This window comes from Anolis carolinensis, chromosome 1 (genome assembly GCF_035594765.1).
Source record: "Anolis carolinensis isolate JA03-04 chromosome 1, rAnoCar3.1.pri, whole genome shotgun sequence".
Classification (NCBI taxonomy): domain Eukaryota; kingdom Metazoa; phylum Chordata; class Lepidosauria; order Squamata; family Dactyloidae; genus Anolis; species Anolis carolinensis.
This window is the reverse complement of record NC_085841.1, coordinates 323595491-323616430: the sequence shown is the minus strand read 5'-3', so window position 1 is coordinate 323616430 and position 20940 is coordinate 323595491. Positions and strand designations below refer to the sequence as shown.

Sequence of the window (20940 nt, the reverse complement as noted above, 5' to 3'; positions counted from 1 at the left end):
CCTTGGTATGTCCTCCCCCAGTCCGCACCAGGACGTAAAGTTGTCATGGGGGAGTATGTGTGCCAAGTTTGGTTCTGATTCGTCATTAGTTAGAGTAACTGTTGCACCCCAGGGCTGCATGAACACCTTGAAAATCACACTGGAGCCCAGAATATAAGCAATCAAGCTGTTTATTGTAGATTATATGCAAGTACAAGCAAATAGAGTTCAGAGTCAATAGAGTAAATGCACCACCAAGCAAATGTACTTATCTGTCCTTAGTGGAGGTCCAGGAAAGTCTCTCAAAGTTATAATCCAAACAAGAACTGTGCTTAGTCTCACAAAGCAGCAGATATAGTCCACACAAAGTTCCCTGTTCAGCAGGGAACAGCAGGAAGCCACAAGAAACAAGAACAAGATCCAAGGTAAACAAAAACTGTAATCCACATCAAGGAGTCAGCGAGATCCAACTGGAAACACGGAACAACAAGGCAAAAGATACTTGAAATCCATAAGGCAAAATCTTGTCTGGAATATCACGGAAACAAGAGCACGGAGACAGATCTTTCTCCCTTGAATAGCAAAGTTGACACCTCTGCAACACAGAGGCAGCCAGGAATATTTGAGGAGAATTCAAGGCTATATTTCAAATGGCATCTGGGGAGTGCAGTTCTTTCTCATGAGAACATTGCTCATTAGCGTGCTTGTGAACCAAACACGCACTTCTTCTCAAAGCCTCCCTTTCCATTCGGCTTTGTGTAAATGTTCTCCATCTATTAAAACCAACTATCTTCCCTCCTGGGCTAACAAGCCCATCTGGCTGAACTGTCCTTGACGGATCATTGGAATGTTCTTCCTTGGTTTCAGTGTCCTCTGCCAAAACTAATTCAGGTGCCTGTAATTGCATTGGAGGCCTACAGGCAGAGTCTTGGACCAAAGTCTGATTCTGACTCTACATCAGGCTGAGCTACAACAGTAACAGTGGTCTGTTGGAGACAGTGTTTGAACGTACTGCAAATCCATAATCCTTGGCCCACCCTCCCCGAAAGTGCTGCAGCATGTAAAGAGTGTCATTTGGGATATGGGTGTCAAGTTTGGTCCAATTCTGTCATTTGTGTCAATTGCAGTGGTCTCAGGAAGTAAGTGAAAATACTGCAAGTCCCATCATCCTTGGTCTGTACGCCCCAAACCGCACCAGGATGTAGAGTGGATCATGGGGGGGGGGGTATGTGTGCCAAGTTTGGCCCCAATCCGTCATTGGTTAGAGTAACAGTGGTCTGTGGGATTAGAAGCGTTTGAAAGTACTGCAAATCCCATCATCTGTGGTCCAACATCCCCCAAAACGTACCAGGCCGTAAAGAGGGTCAGGGGGGTTGTGGGTGCCAAGTTTGGGCAAGTTCTGTCGTTCCTGGCAGTCTCAGTGGCCTGTGGAAGTGGCAGCCAATCAGAAAGCTGCCACATACATACATACATACATACCCACATATAAACACTGACTTTTATTATAGAAGAATAGAAAGAATAGATAGATAGATAGATAGATAGAGAGATAGATATAGAGACATAGATGAGTAACAAATGTGTAAACCAAAGAAATTTATCAATAAAACCTTACTGAATTCATTTTAGATATTAACAAGACGGCTGCGGTTTCGCTTGGAGCGTGCTTCTGGGGAGACAGCCTTGATAGACAGAACCAGTCGAATGTTAAAAATGGAGCCTTTGGCAACTGTAGAGTCTTTAGAACAATACCTCTTAAAAATGGTGAGGAAATATCTCTTTACACCTTATATATGGGCATTCCTATTCTTCTGTGATACATTTTATTACCTTTTCTTTTAGGTGGCCAAGCAGTGGTATGATTTTGACAGAGCATCCTTTGTTTTTGTACGAAAACTACGTGAAGGCCAGACGTTTATTTTCAGACACCAACATGATTTTGATGAAAATGGAATTATTTATTGGATTGGAACAAATGCAAAGTAAGAGTTTAGTAAATCTGGTCTGACATAATACTGTAACCTCCTTGCATGAAGCATGGCTGTTGTAAAGTAGTATTTGGTATATTTTACAAGGACACTGTAAACTAATTCATTCAGAAATAGTTTTTATCAAAATAATTACAACTTATTTTCCATTCTTAATGGAATGTTGATTTTTAATTTTGACACATGAATTTTTGAAGTATGTTGTTGACACCTATTTAGGCTGTTGATTTTCAATTTTTGAAATAGTGTTCAGTTAACCATAGATTCTTAATGGACTATAAAATAAAGTATATATGTGTATTACAATTTTGAATTATGTTTAATGATATCTAGTTTACATGCACAATATAAATAAGTTACACTGCTTTTCATATTCTTCTTGAATGGTAGTAACATTATGTTTTATGTTACAGAACAGCATATGAGTGGGTAAATCCGGCTGCCTACGGGCTAGTAGTAGTTACCTCTTCAGAAGGAAGAAATCTGCCATATGGTCGTTTGGAAGACATCTTAAGCCGTGACAGCTCTGCTCTGAATTGTCATACTAATGATGATAAAAATGCATGGTTTGCCATAGACCTTGGCCTTTGGGTAATACCTTCAGCTTACACATTACGCCATGCTCGTGGCTATGGACGGTCTGCTTTGAGAAATTGGGTTTTTCAGGTATCCAAGGATGGACAAAACTGGACTACTCTGTATACTCATGTGGATGACTGCAGTCTTAATGAACCAGGGTATGCAATATTTCTAAAAATCATTTAAATATTTATATCCCATCTTTTATCTGAAGATCCCAGAGCAGCCTACAATAAAATCAACATTAAATAACACTGGCCAACAAACATTTTGGTGCCTCAAATGTTAGACCTGGGTATATTTGACACGTAGATTCCAAAAATGGCACCAGTTTCCCTCTATCGGCTCTAGTTTTTGGGATAAAAAACATATGTCATCTACCAGTCGCCATCTGCTCACCCATGAAAAATCATGATAACCATATCTAAGAAACTAGTCCTGATGCAGTCCACCCCATGCTATTTTCTGAATGAGTGCCCCAAATAACCCCAGGAATCCCAGGACACCAAATTTTTTTCTGATTGGGTTGTGTAATTGTGTGCCACCTAGGCATTTCTGATGACCCTAAGAAGAGCCTTTCATAGGATTTTCTTGGCAATTATTCATATAATATAATGGACTTACCATTATCTTCCTAAAAGGCTGAAAGAGGGGCCCGCCCACCCTGTTCTTAAAACTATGGAAATACAGTAGAGTCTCACTTATCCAACTCTCACTTATCCAACGTTCTGGATTATCCAACGCATTTTTGTAGTCAATGTTTTCAATATATCATGATATTTTGGTGCTAAATTCGTAAATACAGTAATTACTACATAGCATTACTGTCTATTGAACTACTTTTTCTGTCAAATTTGTTGTATAACATGCTGTTTTGGTGCTTAATTTGTAAAATCATAACCTATTTTGATGTTTAATAGGCTTTTTCTTAATCTCTCTTTATTATCCAACATATTCACTTATCCAACGTTCTGCCAGCCCGTTTATGTTGGATAAGTGAGACTCTATTGTATGCTTCATTTTAAAAGGGAACATTTCATGAAACAGCTTTAAGAAAAAGTGGGCTGGCACAGTGTTAACAATGCTAAGTAAAATACAATAATATTGTGTAGTTTTGCAGTCAGTAGATTTTTTTTGAAGTAATACTACTCTCATAAATACTACTCTTATAGTAATACTACTCTTATAAAACACAATAAGTATTTTGTCATTCTGGTCAGATGTCATGCTTTTTAAAATTATAAATGTCAAATGTTTCTCATGCAACTTTCCCAAACCAATACAAAAGGTCAACAGCAACATGGCCGCTAGACCCACCAAAGGATGAGAAGCAAGGCTGGAGGCATATTCGAATTAAACAGATGGGAAAAAATGCCAGTGGGCAAACACACTACCTCTCTCTATCTGGATTTGAACTTTATGGCACTGTGAATGGTGTATGTGAGGATCAGCTAGGTAAGCAATAGAGACCATTGTAATTAAGAGTGCCATATATATCAATTGGATTGTATTGGTGATAATAGAATTAAGTTGTAATTCATATAAATTGCTTAAAAAGCAGTACTAAACCACCATTTCAATTGTATATAGGAAAAGCAGCTAAAGAAGCAGAGGCTAACCTACGAAGACAAAGAAGACTGGTTCGTTCACAGGTTTTGAAATACATGGTTCCCGGAGCCCGTGTCATCAGAGGAATTGATTGGAAATGGAGAGATCAGGATGGTAGTCCACAGGGAGAAGGCACTGTTACAGGAGAATTACATAATGGTGAGCAAATGTTTAAACAACCCTCTTTTCTTTAACTTGGCGAATTATTCAGAATTGTATTACTTAGTTTCATTTTGTGATTGAGAAAAATCCAAGATTTTAAAAAAAATATATGAGGAAGGAATGAGTGGATTTTCCTTGAAAAATAGCTCAAATGGAGCAGTATGGTTTTGTACTCTGCAGAGACTTGTTCTATGTTCAGTCAGGAGTACATGATCTCTTTTTCATAGCAAACATTAGTACTACTTTTAAGTTTACGTTTCTTCAGATACAATTGGTTCTGCATCCTAAAGATGTTTATTACTCTGATTGTGATGGAACGTGTTAACAAATAAGTATCTTTACTATTATTGCAAAAGAAAAAACCATGGTTCAAATATGGCATATAGCATTTACAAAGGACAGAAGTAAAAATAAGGGGGAACATTCTTCTACATTACAGTAATTGGAAGAGGAATACTTAAAGCTGTCAGTTGCTTTGTGACTGCAACAATTACTTGTGAAGGAAGATAGGGGAGAAAGTCAGACTGATTCATTTCCTACCTATCCAGGTAGATTATGAATCTAGAAGAGACTGCCTTGAATTTCAAAAAACCTGTATCTCAAGAAAGCCCCTGGTTGGGGCTACAACACTGTCATAAATCAGAAACAAGTGTCCATATTCCTGTGGCACAACATTCCTTGGAGGGCAATGTTCTGTACATTATGGGCAGACAAAGAATCATGCTTGACATACATTTCTACCAAGTTAGCATATTATACATTATTGCGTATAGTGAAGATTATATATAAGATTACATGTAAACCTTGCTAATCATAGATTCACCATAACATTGGAATACTGTGTTGGTCCAATATCACTGGATAAATGCTTCCTATCTACATAGTACCTTGTTTTATTTCTTCTGGCTTGACACTTGCAACTTGCTTTTTTCCCCTTTGGCCTTTAAGTTTTCTATACCTTTTTCTTTTTCGTTAGCTTCACTGGGATCCAGTTGTTGTTTTCTTACAAAGAACAAAATTGGATAATGCTAGGAGGTTAATCTCAAATTCCTAAAGTCATAAACTTTTACATTTATACCACCATAGTTAATACAGAAGTGACTTTCTGCTTCTACTATTCACATCCATAGGTAGAATGCAGTATTTCACCAATGGGAGTCTACTGATGCATTGGGACTTCCTCTTTCCTTTGTGTACAGCTCCCTGGACATCTGTGCTCTGCATTGAGGGGCTCCCCAGTTCTAAGTTAGATACTGTGGGTTTCTAGGGTTTAGGGGTTATACCCCTTTTAGTACTGCTGATAGAAAAGGTTTGATCATCAGAAAATCGGATTTGGATTTTACCATATATTACGTTCAAAACCTTTAGTTAAAATTGCCTCATCGTTATTACCACTTCTTGGCATATTAACACTAAAATTTCTTTTCCCCACACATCAAAATACACTGAAATGCAGGTACTGAAATCAGCAGCTTGTCAAGTGCTCTTCTGTGACCAATCCCTTACTCTTCCTTAGAACATCCCTAGTTAGCAGTACTGAAATCAGAAATTTTCTCAGCTTGGAGCATCCAATAAATCTAGAAATCTGTCATCCCATATACACTCTTTAGAGTTCAAGTTGGGTTTAATAGAGTATTCCTTGAAATTAAAGCCAGGTTCTAGTTACCAATATTCCAAGCAATATTAAAATAGTACACACTATTTTAGCAAACGTGAAGAATTCAAAATACCTAGCTGCAATCTGGAACAGAACCTTCTTTTTAAAATCTTGGCAGCATGGTTTCTGGATCAGCTGTAGTCATATTCACCTCTACAGCTGACCAGTCAGGCCAGGTTTGTCTTTAAGTACCATAATATTATATTGTATAAAACATAATATTTACCAACTGTTTTGATAACAGTAATGCCTTTTAAATGTTCAGTTATGTGTACTTAACTCAGATATACTTTCAGAGATTTAATTAAGGGAATTAAATTTTAAAGTAATTAGTTACTCTTAATATGAATTTTTTTACTATACGTTTTGAACTATAGCAAAGAATCTTATGACATTTTAAACTAACCATTTTTATTTTGCTTAGGTTTCAGTACACTGCACCTCTGTCCATCAGAAGCATTGTGTATGTAGGTTTGAAATTAGTGGGCTCAATGGGAATAGTAATACAAAAATATACGCAATGATAATTAACTATATGATATCCATTGTCAAAGAGTATTTGTTTAGTAATATATGTAACTTAGCACTGATGAGCTAAGTAACATATGTAGGGAGATGTGTATTTGTCCTTGTCTCCTCCCCACCCACAAATAATTATTATGAACAAAAGTTGGCAAAAAAAGTAGCCCTCAGATGTTGGGTTGTAGTTTCTAATATTCTTTAACATTGTTTTTGCTTAGGACTAATTAGGACTGGTGGAATTTGCTACCCAACCTCATTTTGCCCACCCTTAATTTAAAGATTCAGCTTTTATCTGTTGAAACATGAATAGAGAAAAGCTTTTCTTTATAGCACACGTGTTAATCAGCATTTCTTTACCAACGTGGCTGGATTACCATTCAATTATGATTGGGTAGTGTTTGTACTGACTGCCTTTCTATCTAACCACTTTAATTATAGTCTCCCCATCCAAACAAGTCTTTAATAACCTGACAACTGTGACAACAATCTTTGCATCAGATGGTGAAGTGCTATCCACAAAAAGCATATGTTCAATTAAAATTTGTTTATGCTTTAAGATGCCATAAGACTCTTCATTGTCCAACAGATCCTCTGGGAAAAAATAGCTCAGTTTTTAGCTGTTTGGAATTTAGATGAACTATGTAAAACCTATCAGTGAAATTTAGCACATCCCATAGTGATTGTACTTATTTGTTTTTAAACTTTGATTTTTATTTGGTTTGACTTTAAAACCATTAAGTATGTCCCAAAATTTAGATTAGTGGCCCAATGAGAAGCTGATCCCGTATTGTGGAGCTACTGTCTTGACACGCTCCTGTCTGCTTTCTGCTGGGTCTCACAAACTCCTGTCCCTTTCTAGGCTGGATTGATGTCACCTGGGATGCTGGTGGCTCAAACTCTTACCGTATGGGCGCAGAAGGAAAATTTGACCTCAAGCTTGCCCCAGGGTACGACCCTGATTCAGCGGCATCACCCAAACCTGTTTCATCCACTGTTTCAGGCACAACGCAGTCATGGAGCAGCTTGGTGAAAAACAACTGTCCAGACAAGATGACTGCTGCTGCAGGCTCTTCAAGTAGAAAAGGAAGTAGCAGTTCTGTGTGTAGCGTGGCCAGTAGCAGCGACATCAGCTTGGGTTCGACCAAAATGGAGCGGAGATCTGAAAATTTAATGGAACAAAATATAGTTTCAGGCACAGACGTCCATGAGCCAATTGTTGTACTTTCCTCTGCTGATAGCATGCCTCAGACTGAAGTAGGGTCAGCATCCAGTGCAAGTACGAGCACCTTAACTGCAGATGTGGGAAATGAAAACGTTGAAAGAAAGCTAGGACCTGACAACTCCATACGTGCAACTGGAGAGTCCAATGCTATATCCATGGGAATTGTTAGTGTGAGCTCTCCAGATGTTAGTTCGGTATCTGAACTAACTAATAAAGAAGCCACTTCCCAAAGACCCCTTAGTTCTTCAGCAAGTAACAGACTATCAGTGAGTTCACTTCTGGCTGCTGGAGCTCCAATGAGTTCTAGTGCAAGTGTTCCTAACTTATCATCACGGGAAACCTCTAGTTTGGAGTCCTTTGTCCGAAGAGTGGCGAACATAGCTCGCACCAATGCTACTAACAACATGAATTTAAGCCGAAGTAGCAGTGATAACAACACTAATACATTGGGAAGAAATGTCATGAGCACTGCAAGTAAGTAAAAGTAATTTTGGTTAACATGTGCAGTTTCTTTGTGAGAGAGAAAGAATAGTATTTACTTGGCCATATTGAAATGTGATAGCTTTGAACAGCTGTATTGCCTATATTTATGTGTGGACTTTATTTCAGAGTTAGTATTGCTTATTTCCTAAATACAAATGATAAGACGATTGTGGAAACAGAATGCATTTGTTCCATTTACCCAGCACTTAATTTCACAGGGTAATATAACTTTGTGAGATATCAAACTCCTTTAGCAGGCAGGTGTACTTCAGTTATTATAGATGTATAAAAAGCAAGCTCCCTCTGAACAAATTTTGCCAAGACAATCCCTTGATAGGATTGCCATAAATCAGAAATGAAAGTGCACAGCAACAATCCCTTTTGCTTAACTGGGCATACAACTAAGCTTTTAATTCTAGCAAACCACTGAATACATGCATGTCTCATTGACTTCTGCTTAGAATGTTCTGTATGTGTGAATATAATTTCATTTGGAGACTATATACTTATATTTGTACTCCTTCTTGTAGTGTATTTTTTTACATTGATTAACTGAACATTTGCAATATGTGAAAAGTTTAAAGAATACAGTTTTGTCTCAAAATTGTTCTATTCTTTATGCTTTTTAAAACAAATGAACAGCACTACTGTAGGGTGAAGTAACGAAGTGGCGTTTATTTAATTGTGGTACATTTTTTGTAGTTTCTGCATACAAGGCTAAAACTACAGGAATATAAGCAATAATAGTAATTTGATATACTAAATATATATCAAAAATCTGGTAGCCATTGCAGGAAAAAGTGTTTTTCCCTAGAGTGGTTTTTGGAGGCGGGGGTGTCAACAGAGCCACATAAAGTACATTTTATGTACTTTATGAACATAAAATGTATTATTTATAATTGTGTTTGTTGTCGTATTATCATGTTCTATATACTTAAAGTGCAGTTTATTCGAACAATAGTTAAAGTAGTTAAAGATTAAATGTCCTTTTAAATTTGTGGGTTTGTACAAGTTCTTTGACTGTAGGGAACACTGACTGTAAGAAACATTTTGGCTAACAGCAGGAAGAAACAAGATCCATTAACATTTTTGAGATAAAATCATCAACATTACTAAAAAAGAGAAAAACATTTCCTCTCCTTTTGTTCTGCATGGTGCCAAACAGAAATAAAGCCCTCATTTATCATAAAAAGGATTCAGAATAGGAAACCAAGATTAGGAAGCTGCAATGATCTGATATTGTACATAATATAGTAGATACAACTTTGCAGTAATAAAAATATAAACTATCATAAACATTTAGTTATCATTCTAAAAGCACACATAACACACACCAGTTTCTCTGGGGGGGAATGCTTGGTTTAAAATGCTTAGTTTAAAACCCCTGGGGTTTCTGGATTTTTGTATTTCTGATTTGTACTATGAAATAAGACAATATTGAGTTATTTTACTGTTTTTCTCATATCAGCTATGGTCAGTATATGGCAGAAGATAATGTAACGCATGTTGAGCTACTTTATCTTAATTTGTTCAATGAAATAAGCAGAAACTGCTAGGCACAGTGTTAAAGATTGTTTCATTTATTGAGTGAAAACAAACATTTGATTGCATTGGAATCTAAACTTCAGCCTTTGCTACTTGATTTTTAAGAGGGCTGTTTTATTGTTGTTATTATTATGAGGAGCTGTTATAGCCAGCATATTGGAGAATTTAAAGTCTATTAAGTTTTCTTTTAGAGGTGTACCAGAACATTATGTAACCCTATCTATGTGATTCACAGATAAGACTTGATGTAATAATTTTTAAAAGTAAATTATTATAGGCTTCAAACCTCTGTAATTCATTTAGTAAATGTATGACTACTATATTAAATTTTTCCCACCATTAAAAAATAATGAAATGGAATGCAATAGCAGTAATAAAAGACATTTATGAGCTAATTTATTTTGAACTAAAAACTATTTAGCAAGTTTTGGGCATTAGCTTACGCACAATGTGGTTTACCGTTATATTTGAAAAAACCGTGTTGAGCATAGAATACATTGTTTGAGGTAGTTAGGGATTCTCAAGGAAGACAGATAAAGAGATAAATCACTGATGGTTTGTACATCTGTAATAGTATTGTGAATTTCATATAATACTATGTACTCTTCAAATAATTACGATTGTTCAAAACTGGACATGGGCTATTCTTCAAAACAACCACTCTCAGTCCCATACCCATGCTTATTTGATTGTCCTCTTTTATTTCAGGGCCCCACTTTCATTGATATGTAATTCAGCATTGATAAGGCTTGATTAATTCATTATATATGTATGTTAGTTTAAAACACAACACTCATGAATGTAAGTTGTACTACTTCGGATCATTTATTTTATCTTACCATATCTTTATCTGTAGCTTCTCCTCTCATGGGTGCCCAAAGTTTTCCTAATCTGACTACAACTGGTACCACATCAACTGTGACCATGTCTACATCCAGTGTTACTAGCAGCAGCAATGTAGCCACAGCAACTACAGTTTTATCTGTTTGTCAGTCACTTAGTAACACTCTAACTACTAGCCTAACATCAACATCTAGTGAGAGCGATACAGGTCAGGAGGCAGAATATTCTTTATATGGTAAGTTTCATTTTTAAATGACCATAAGCAGATTTCCCATTAATGATTTTCCTTTGCCTTTTCAAAACTAGATTTCTCACATAGTAATTTCATTTACTAAAGCGTATCAAGCAGTTGAGTTGATTACTCTGTTATTAGTTACGTGAAGGCTAAATGTTCAGCCTTGATACTAGTGTTCTTTAAATTTCAGCTCCTCACACTGGGTTTTCATGCTTTTATTCTAAAATGCAGACATCTCTATCTGAATATTTCAAAATATGTGGCTCATTTTTTCAGTACAGCAAGTGGCATTTGTGGAGATGTATTCATGAAGATACCTTAGATCTAGAGACATTTGTATAGAATTCATGGATGAGTTCTTGCATATAATGTGTTTGCTGCTCTATTTGCCTTTGGGAACTTGTAAAGTAGATTGGGTGTGCTTGGAAGAACATATTAGGATTAGGAATTCTGTTTGTATGTAGAATTATTTGACTGTTGTCAGATGCTGAGTTCAGAAAGTGCTTCTACTTTAAAATGGGCATTTCTGAAGCCCATTTCAAATGTTTCAAAGCATTACATGCAGTGGGCAAAAAGTACTGTTTTAGAATACTTACTGTGTAGATGCCATGATTTTCATCTCTATATGTGACACATTGAGTGCCAACAACAAAAGTATCTTGAGAGCTTTGGTGAATGAGAACAAGTTATTGACTCCAAATCATCAAGAAAGTAACAGAATCTCTTGGCAACAATCTCTCTAATGTCCTCATAAACATAAAAGGTATTTGCAGACTTGTGTTGTAAAAGAATCTGCTCTTTAGCAAGTGATATATAATAAAACATCTGAGTGCCTTTAGGGCAAGTTTGCATAATTTTCATTTGATAAAATCACTGTAAAATCAATTTTGCTTAATTATTACTATTATTAGTATTATTTTATTTCTTACTTGGCTCTCCCCATTACTCGTGGCGGGCTACAACTTTATACTAAAACACACAATCATCTAAAAACATTCTATAAAATACACATATGAAAACATGTTTTTATAAAATATGTAGAACAGAGATTAAACTTAAGACACAAGTTTAAAATTTGTGATTAAAACTGGCTGGGTTGGCCTGCTGGAAGTGATAAGTCTTTAGATAGTTTTTAAATTCTTTCTCTCCCTGTTTTTTTTTTATTATTATTTGTGGGTTGGTACAGATTTGTTTTGTATTGTGAACATGTTGAAAAATGCCCACAGAGGAGTTACTGGTAGTACAGTTAAAAATGTACTATACATTACAGCCACCTCTTTGGCTTTGCTTTATCAAAATATTATTTGAGTCGTGTCAAAATCAGGCATGAGATGTCTTAGTGGACAGGTCTTTTGTACACTTAGTTGTTGCATGAACCTTTAATCTTTGTGAGATCATGACACTTCCTTTTGAAAACCACAACATGCAAAAATCTTATAGAAACAAGGACCTGGATTGCTTAACCTTCATGAACACCACTTTTATACAGAAAACATGCATGTATACTGTTAGAGCAAGAAAACTAAAAATAAATCTCCATGTGGAAAAACCTGCCACCAGTTGGAGCTTCCCTCATGTCTGTACAATACAACTTATGTGCTGCATTTGTCAAATCACACATATAACATTTTTCACATTTAAGCCATTCTGTCTCCCATGAAAATCCTGCACAGGTAAAGATCAATAACATGTCAAGAGAAACATTTATCCAGGTTGCAGAACTCCATGCACATTTTTAATAGTTTTGATTAGTTTGGTGTGGGGTTAGAACCACTGTGAGATTATTACTGCTGTCTGTATCCTCATTAAAAAGATTTAATCTTACTTCATGTCGCTGAGACAACAGGAAGTGAGAGGAAATCTACTCCTAGGAAGGGAAATTCATTCCTCTAAGAGTTATTATGGAGAAAAGGAGTCTTCACTGAAGCTTTATCACAAATCCTTGTTTCCACAAAAAGCCACTTTTTCTAAATCCAGTTGTCACAGGGACAGAAAGTGAGGTGAAATCTTCCAAACAGGGGCAGAAACAGCAAAACAAATACCATTGGACTGTTTTAACCTTTCCTTATGCTATTCAAAAGAAACATATGTTCCAACTTACATATATATTCAACTTAAGAACAAACCTACAGAACTTATCTTTATATAACCCGGGGACTGCCTCTACATGGCATTTTAGCTGTAATATTAGAACTTACTTAAAATACCTAACATGAGACTTGCGTATATTGTTACTTTTCTATTAAGATTTAATACATGAGGTCCTAGATTGGTATTCCATTTTTGAAGTTCAATGGTTTTCCCACAATGGAGAGAAAACCTTTCAGTTGGATTTGATTTCAGTTGGAATTTACAGCACTACAGTAATGAAAAGCAGTTTACAATTTTCTCTGTGAGATAATTTGCTAGTATTAAAGACACTTGTATTTTTTTGAAAATATATTGAGGAAATGGATTCTAAGAGAAGTACCTTATAAATATAATTAATGGTAAATAGCACTCAAAATCCGTATATTTTCACAAATTTGATACGTTCAGAAATTGGTTGTTTGTCTGAATCTTTTACTTTAATATAAAGCTTCCTATTCTTTTTCAGGTTTTAGTGCTTCCCCTCCTTTCTATCTATGTCCAACATTTTTGCATAAAACTTTACTCTTGAGTTTTTTTTCTTTTCCTGTTCTGACGTTCTAGATTACTTTGTCTTTCCATCTTGTTTGCTTTCCTTTTAAAAAGGATTTTTTAGTGTTTGTTTGTTTTCTATGTAGATTTTCTTGATAGTTGTCGTGCAAGTACTCTGTTGGCAGAGTTAGATGATGATGAAGACCTACCTGAGCCAGATGAGGAAGATGATGAAAATGAAGATGACAATCAAGAAGATCAAGAATATGAGGAAGTTATGGTACTGTGCATATTTACGCTTTTTAAAACTGTGTGTGTGTTTCCTACCCCATGGACTTGGGAGAATTATAATTGTAGCAAAAGTTGCCTTCTCAGCATCATTCTAATGGTCACTTCAGTGCTTATTTTTCTCCTAAGCCCAGTGTTTTTACTGCTCGTTTAACTATTTTTGCAACATATAAAATGTCTTATAATTTAGAATATAAAATGGACCCATCTGACACATGTATAAAATTAGAAAATATAAATGCTGTAATTTTGTATAAACAGCATGATTTTTTTATTTATTTTTTTCGTGTCAGGAGCAACCAGAGTTGCTTCTGGAGTGAGAGAATTGGCCGTCTGCAAGGACGTTGCCCAGGGGACGCCTGAATGTTTTGATGTTTTTACCATCCTTGTGGGAGGCTTCTCTTATGTCCCCGCATGGAGCTGGAGCTGATAGAGGGAGCTCATCCACACTCTCCCCAGGTGGGATTCGAACCTGGCAGCTTTCAGGTCAGCAACCCAACCTTCAAGTCACTTAGTCCACTACACCATCTGGGGGCTCCAGAACAGTATAATGAACATTCTATATTAAAGTGGGACTGACAGGAAATAGTAATGGTTTTGTAAGATACTTCTTCCATATGCTTCCATCCTTTTTTCTCCGAGCAAAAGAGAAATGCTGAACTAAAAACTTTTTAAATTATATGGGAACTTCATTATAAACACTATATGCTGATGCCATAATCATTTTCGTTAAATAAATATTTTAAATTTATTTTAAAGCCATTTTTTCTGTGTGTTTGCTTTTGTTAATAGGAGGAGGAAGAGTATGAAACAAAAGGAGGCCGTAGGAGAACGTGGGATGATGATTATGTTCTCAAGCGTCAATTTTCTGCTTTAGTTCCTGCTTTTGATCCTAGACCTGGTCGTACTAATGTTCAACAGACAACTGATCTTGAAATTCCTCCACCAGGTTGGTTGACAAACATGTACAAGATTACACAACTGTAAATATATTATCATGCCAGAGAAATATAAAATGGGAATCACAAAATAGGGGAGGGAGAAGAGAGCAATATGACAAAGAGAGTATCAGTAGTCCATTGTTGATTGCAAAGTTACTTCCTGGGTAAGCTAGCTACTTGAGTTATTACATTAGCGTATTGAACTTTTAATATTATCAAAGTAATTCATAAGAGTAATCTATGAAAAAATGATATACATTTTTCATATTTGGAAATATACCCCCTCAACTCCCACAAGACCCAACATTTTGCTATAGGACACCCCCCACAAACCCCAATAACAACAAACACATGGCTATTTAGTGCTGGGAACAAGCATGTGGCATCAAAAAAGTATCTGGCTTTGTTCCAGTAGCCAGGCTTAGGAAAATGACATCATCCATTGAGAAGCATCGGAGGACTATGGCATCATATTGATAGATGATGTCACCAGTTTTCTACTTGCTGTTGGGACAGACCATACACTTTTCCAGTCCCCTATGTTCTCCACCTGGCAGCTAAAAGGTGCATTTGGGTAGAAATTGTGGGCATTGCAGAAGGTTGGTATAAAATTCCAACCTTCACAATGACCAAAAAATGTGACTTAAAATGAGTTTGGCATAAGCCATTGTAAGTCAGTAAAAGAATGCCAGTCTGAGATTTCTTCCCTCCACGCTTTTAACAGCTGGGTTGGAAATGAAAGTTAAGAATTGAACCATTCTTCCATCCTTTCACAGATCTCCAAGAAAGGTTGAGTTTAGTTCTAAGAGGAACACACTGGAGAGGAGGGATTTGGGCTGGGGGATAAGGAAAATAAGGAAAGCTCTGGAACTCCCTTTTTCCCAGGGAAGCCAGAATGGCCCCCTCCCTGCTGTCCTTCAGACGACATGTTTAATTCCATTTTAATGTTTATATATTTTTAGGTTTTAATTGTATTAGTGTTTTGTTTTTGTTTTTTGCTTTGCCTCTCTTTTTTAGGAAGAAAAACAGCAACAACAACAACAACAACAACAACAACAATAATAATAATAATAATAATAATAAAAAAAAGACTGTATAGTCAGGGACTATACAAGGGTAATAATGTAAGGAATGGAAAGCTAGAACGTGAATTGAATAAAATTACAAAGTCCTTTTTTATATGTAAGTTTATCTTTGGGCCTAGATAAAAAAAAGACTTTCTCAAGATGGCCAGGAGGAGCAATCCACTACAGTGAGTAAAACCCAATTGTCGTGGATTGCTCCTCCTGCCATCCCAGGATGAACCTTAACGGTAAGTACAATTTCTCAATCTCTTACAAAAAGTCAAAAGTAAGTATGCAAATGAGAGGTGCTGCAGAGACTAACATTTATTGCTCATCTCATTAATGTACCTTTGTTTACAGGAACACCTCATTCAGAACTTCTGGAAGAAGTAGAGTGTACGCCATCACCACGTTTAGCACTTACCTTGAAAGTAACAGGCCTTGGTACCTCTCGTGAAGTTGAACTGCCGCTAACAAATTTCCGATCAACAATCTTTTATTATGTACAGAAACTGTTACAACTTTCCTGCAATGGCAGTGTGAAAACTGACAAACTTAGACGAATTTGGGAACCAACCTATACGTAAGAATTCTAACATTGCATTGTGAATCTAAAGCAGTTGAGGTTTTAATTCTAAATGCATTTACATGGAAATGTACATAAGACAGTAATGTAAGGCAAAGTACTTAAAATTTTATAAAGAATTGTTGATGTCTTGTAATCAGTCTTCAGAGTGTTACGGCCACTGGATCTTGTGAAAAATGGTGGTGCATCAACAGTGTTTGGTTGTTGACACTATCTCCCCCAATCTCTGAAGTTATCACTGCTTTTTGCCTACCTAGCCTCTTCTGTACTATGGTTCTTAATTTCTTAAAACATTTTAGGTGTGTGTTGACTGAATAATTCTTAACATAAAACATACTCTCACTGCTCCAGAGTTAACAGTTGGCCCCTAAATTGATCACTATTTTTTTATAGTTGTGGTAATGTATACACAAGATCAATTTGTTGGTGAACTGGCAACTTAATTCTTCGAATTAGTTATATCAGATGTTCCACCAATGTATATATTATGTATGACAAGCAATAAAATACTTAATATGCAGTGTTAGCAGAAGATAATTTAAATATCCCCCAAGATTGACGCTCTATACTGAATAATTAGAAATAATCTTCTTCACCTGGAAGGTGGTAACTTTTCTTACTGTAACACTAATCATTTTTTTTAATATTTAGAATTGTATACAGAGAAATGAAGGATTCAGATAAAGAGAAAGAGAATGGAAAAATGGTAAGATAAATTTTAACACTTAAAAATCAAATAACTGCATCAGGTTTTTGTGCAGTTTGTATACTTTAAAAATGCAGCTTAAAAATCCTACACTAACTTAGTTCTATTATTTGGCAGATGTACAGTGAATGTTTGTGAATGCATGTTCCTTAAAGAAATGTGTGTAGTGCATGTGAAATCTGTCAGACTTTACAATCAGGAAAGACCAACATTTGGTGGTTCCTGTTGTAGGGTTGCTGGTCAATAGAGCATGTGGAACAGTACCTTGGCACTGATGAGTTACCAAAGAATGACTTGATAACCTACCTGCAGAAGAATGCGGATTCAGCCTTTCTGCGCCACTGGAAATTAACCGGCACTAATAAAAGCATTAGGAAAAACAGAAATTGTTCCCAGCTAATAGCTGCATACAAGGTATACGTCCGCATCTAAAAGTATTGGTTTGGGAAATGTTTGTGCTTTTTTCATTTGCGCATCGGGTTAGAAGTCCTCATAGAGGGGTATGATATGTGACTAATGGAAATGCTCTTTGATTACATGTGTTCATGTGCTACTCTTATGTTTAGCTTTTAGCAGCTCAAATCTTTTGAATAGTTGGAGTAACATAGTGTTATTAATATAGTGCCTAACAGTATTCCAAGCAATTATGTTGCATTGTGCATTACACAAAGCCATGCTTGCATTTTTCCCTTGTCTAAATTTACAAAAAAAAAATCAATTTACAGTTCTAGTAAAAACGTATTGCTACTTATTTTCCTCCTTTTTATTTATACAGGATTTTTGTGAACATGGGTCAAAATCTAGCTTAAACCAGGGAACTATTTCCACGCTTCAAAACTCTGACATTCTCAGTTCAATAAAAGAACAGCCTCAAGCCAAAGCTGGTAGTGGACAGAATTCCTGTGGGGTAGAAGACGTTCTACAATTGCTTCGTATTTTGTATATTGTTGCAAGTGACCCTTATTCAACTCGAACGTCTCAAGAAGGTAGGGAAAATACTATATCCTTTCCACCCAAAAGTGTTCCACAAGAATATATGAAATTAAAATGTTCTCTTAATCATTTCAGAAGGAGACGAACAGCTTCAATTTAATTTTCCACCTGATGAATTCACAAGCAAAAAAATCACTACAAAAATTCTTCAACAGATTGAGGTAATGCACTTATTTTTGAGAAATTTATATTTACAGGTTTCCTCCTGGTCTAAAAGCCTGAAATCATATTTAAATGGGATTTTGAAACTATGTTTGTTTTTGTTTGTGGTGTGAAAGTGAGTGGATTGATCCATACCACTTAACAAAGTATTTTTATAATGTTATATTATGTGGTGATGAATGGCTCCCTATTCCTTTATAAGTGCAACGACCAAAGCAGAATGCAGAAAATCACAAAGTTCAATCAGTTGGAGCCAAAACATTGAATTTATTTGGAAGGATATGACCAAGACACAAATGTAAAAGCTCAAATGACTAGAGCTGATTTTTTTTTTAAAAAAAATACTAGATTTGTTTGTTTGTTTGTTTGTTTGGCTTTCCTAAAAACTTAGCTTACAAAAGCATGAAAGTCACTATGCTGAATATAATTAGAGTAGAGGTCAAGGACTGGAATGGTCAGGTTTAAATCCCATGTTAGCTATAAAAACCATTGTCCTTGCATCACTCCTTGCCTCAACCTAACTATTCTCCCCAGTTTACTTTGAAGCTAAAATGTGAATAAATATAACATGCAACATATATATGCATTGATAGAAGAAGGACAGTAAACATGAAGAAAAGTATGTTTTATTTAGCATTTAGCATGTTAGGCAAAGAAATCCTCCTTTAAAAGTTTATTAACAATTTTAAAAGCAGTATAAATTTGAGCAGTGAGACAGTATAAATTAGAGTGCACCAGTAGCCATTTATTCATCATTTGTCTCTTCAGGTTTCATCCTTTAAATTACTTATGTGTTAAATTGCAGGAGCCATTGGCACTAGCAAGTGGAGCTTTACCAGACTGGTGCGAACAGATAACTAGCAAGTGTCCTTTCTTGATTCCATTTGAAACTAGACAGCTGTATTTCACATGTACAGCGTTTGGGGCATCAAGGTAAGATATTTAACATAAGCAGATACTTAATTGGAACAGTCTGCATGAAAATGAAGCTCTGAAACCTAAATTTATGATTTGAAGTTAATGTTAACATTGAGAAGTAAAATATACGTTGTGATTGTTTCTTCTTCAATAAATCTCCTTATTCCTGTCACCAGAGCAATAGTGTGGCTACAAAACCGGCGCGAGGCCACTGTGGAGCGGACACGAACGACTAGCACTGTGCGGAGAGACGACCCAGGAGAGTTCAGAGTCGGGCGCCTTAAACACGAAAGAGTGAAAGTCCCACGTGGTGAATCTCTAATGGAATGGGCAGAAAATGTTATGCAAATTCATGCGGATAGAAAGTCGGTCCTAGAGGTAAAAGATGCTCTTGATTAAGAACAGTTATAATAGGGGCTTAATTTCAGATCTTTTGTGTATGGAGTGTGTCCATAAGACCCTTCTGTTGGAGGAAGGAACATTTTCCTGCGTTCACTGTAGTTGAGAAAGTTATTCTCAGGGGCAGAGAACGAGAAGGATTACATGAGAGGTGGCCTTTCAAAACTAAAGGATGAATTAGAAACAGTGCACACACAAACATGCATGTGTACATCCTCTACCACTTGACTATGTAGCAATGAAATAGCATGTTAAGGGTGTGGGAAAAGTAACTTAATATAAACAACATGAAGCTGCTATCGCTGTGGTCTTTGGTTTTCAGGTGGAGTTTTTAGGAGAAGAAGGAACAGGATTGGGACCCACCTTAGAGTTTTATGCCCTGGTGGCAGCAGAATTCCAGAGGACGGAACTAGGAGCATGGCTTTGTGATGACGATTTTCCTGATGATGAGTCACGTCAGGTATATTTCACCTTTGTAATCAATAGAACTGAAGAGATGCATGGTAATATATATCTCAGGTAATGTCTTAACATTTTTTCTCCATTGTGTTTTTTTAAAACAGGTTGATATAGGAGGTGGTTTAAAACCTCCAGGGTACTATGTACAGAGATCTTGTGGGCTCTTCACAGCACCGTTTCCACAGGACAGTGATGAACTTGAAAGAATAACCAAACTCTTCCACTTTTTGGGGATTTTCTTAGCCAAATGCATTCAAGACAACAGACTGGTAGACTTGCCCATTTCTAAGCCTTTCTTTAAATTGATGTGCATGGGAGATATTAAAAGCAATATGAGCAAATTGATTTATGAGTCACGGGGAGACAGAGACTTGCACTGCACAGAAAGTCAATCAGAGGCCTCCACCGAAGAGGGACACGACTCACTCTCAGTAGGAAGTTTTGAAGAAGATTCCAAATCTGAATTTATTCTTGATCCACCAAAACCCAAGCCACCAGCCTGGTTTAATGGGATCTTAACATGGGAGGATTTTGAACTGGTAAACCCTCACAGAGCAAGATTTTTAAAAGAAATTAAAGACCTCGCAATTAAAAGACGTCAGATACTAAGCAACAAAGGCCTTTCGGAAGATGAAAAAAATACAAAACTGCAAGAACTAATGATGAAGAACCGGTCAGGATCTGGACCGGCACTTAGCATAGAAGACTTAGGGTAAGGATTATCTTATTGCCATTGCTTACATGTGACTGTGACTACCTTCTGGAGTGAAACCTTAGGAGAAAAAACACTTAGAAAACAAAGAGATCTGTTTATTGGTAGAACATTAAAAGCACGGTATTAGAATTGATGGCATTAGCGTTATTCTGTTTTGAACCTTTGGTTTTTACCAGTTATGCTGAAGGCTTATCTACTGTCATCTTAAGTCATGCTTCTCAATATAATAAATTACTGGTTATTGATGAATAGAATTACAATCTGGAG

General features: G+C 36.3%; 1 protein-coding gene across 9 annotated transcripts in view; it reads left to right on the top strand.

Moving 5' to 3' along the window:
- hectd1 (HECT domain E3 ubiquitin protein ligase 1) overlaps positions 1–20940 on the top strand; it is a 69789-nt gene that overhangs the window by 42061 nt on the left and 6788 nt on the right. For 4 of the 9 annotated variants that reach the window (XM_008103401.3, XM_008103402.3, XM_008103400.3 and 1 more), the window contains 18 exons: positions 1609–1743; positions 1822–1961; positions 2381–2704; positions 3835–4001; positions 4137–4313; positions 7355–8191; positions 10602–10823; positions 13589–13722; positions 14523–14679; positions 16096–16318; positions 16973–17027; positions 17259–17441; positions 17803–18013; positions 18096–18181; positions 18988–19115; positions 19277–19478; positions 19822–19959; positions 20063–20670. In XM_008103401.3, coding sequence (XP_008101608.2) covers positions 1609–1743; positions 1822–1961; positions 2381–2704; positions 3835–4001; positions 4137–4313; positions 7355–8191; positions 10602–10823; positions 13589–13722; positions 14523–14679; positions 16096–16318; positions 16973–17027; positions 17259–17441; positions 17803–18013; positions 18096–18181; positions 18988–19115; positions 19277–19478; positions 19822–19959; positions 20063–20670 — 4127 coding nt within the window. The remainder of the gene's footprint in view (positions 1–1608; positions 1744–1821; positions 1962–2380; positions 2705–3834; positions 4002–4136; positions 4314–7354; positions 8192–10601; positions 10824–13588; positions 13723–14522; positions 14680–16095; positions 16319–16972; positions 17028–17258; positions 17442–17802; positions 18014–18095; positions 18182–18987; positions 19116–19276; positions 19479–19821; positions 19960–20062; positions 20671–20940) is intronic. The other 5 variants (XM_008103405.3, XM_008103408.3, XM_008103407.3 and 2 more) reach the window with 3 other exon arrangements.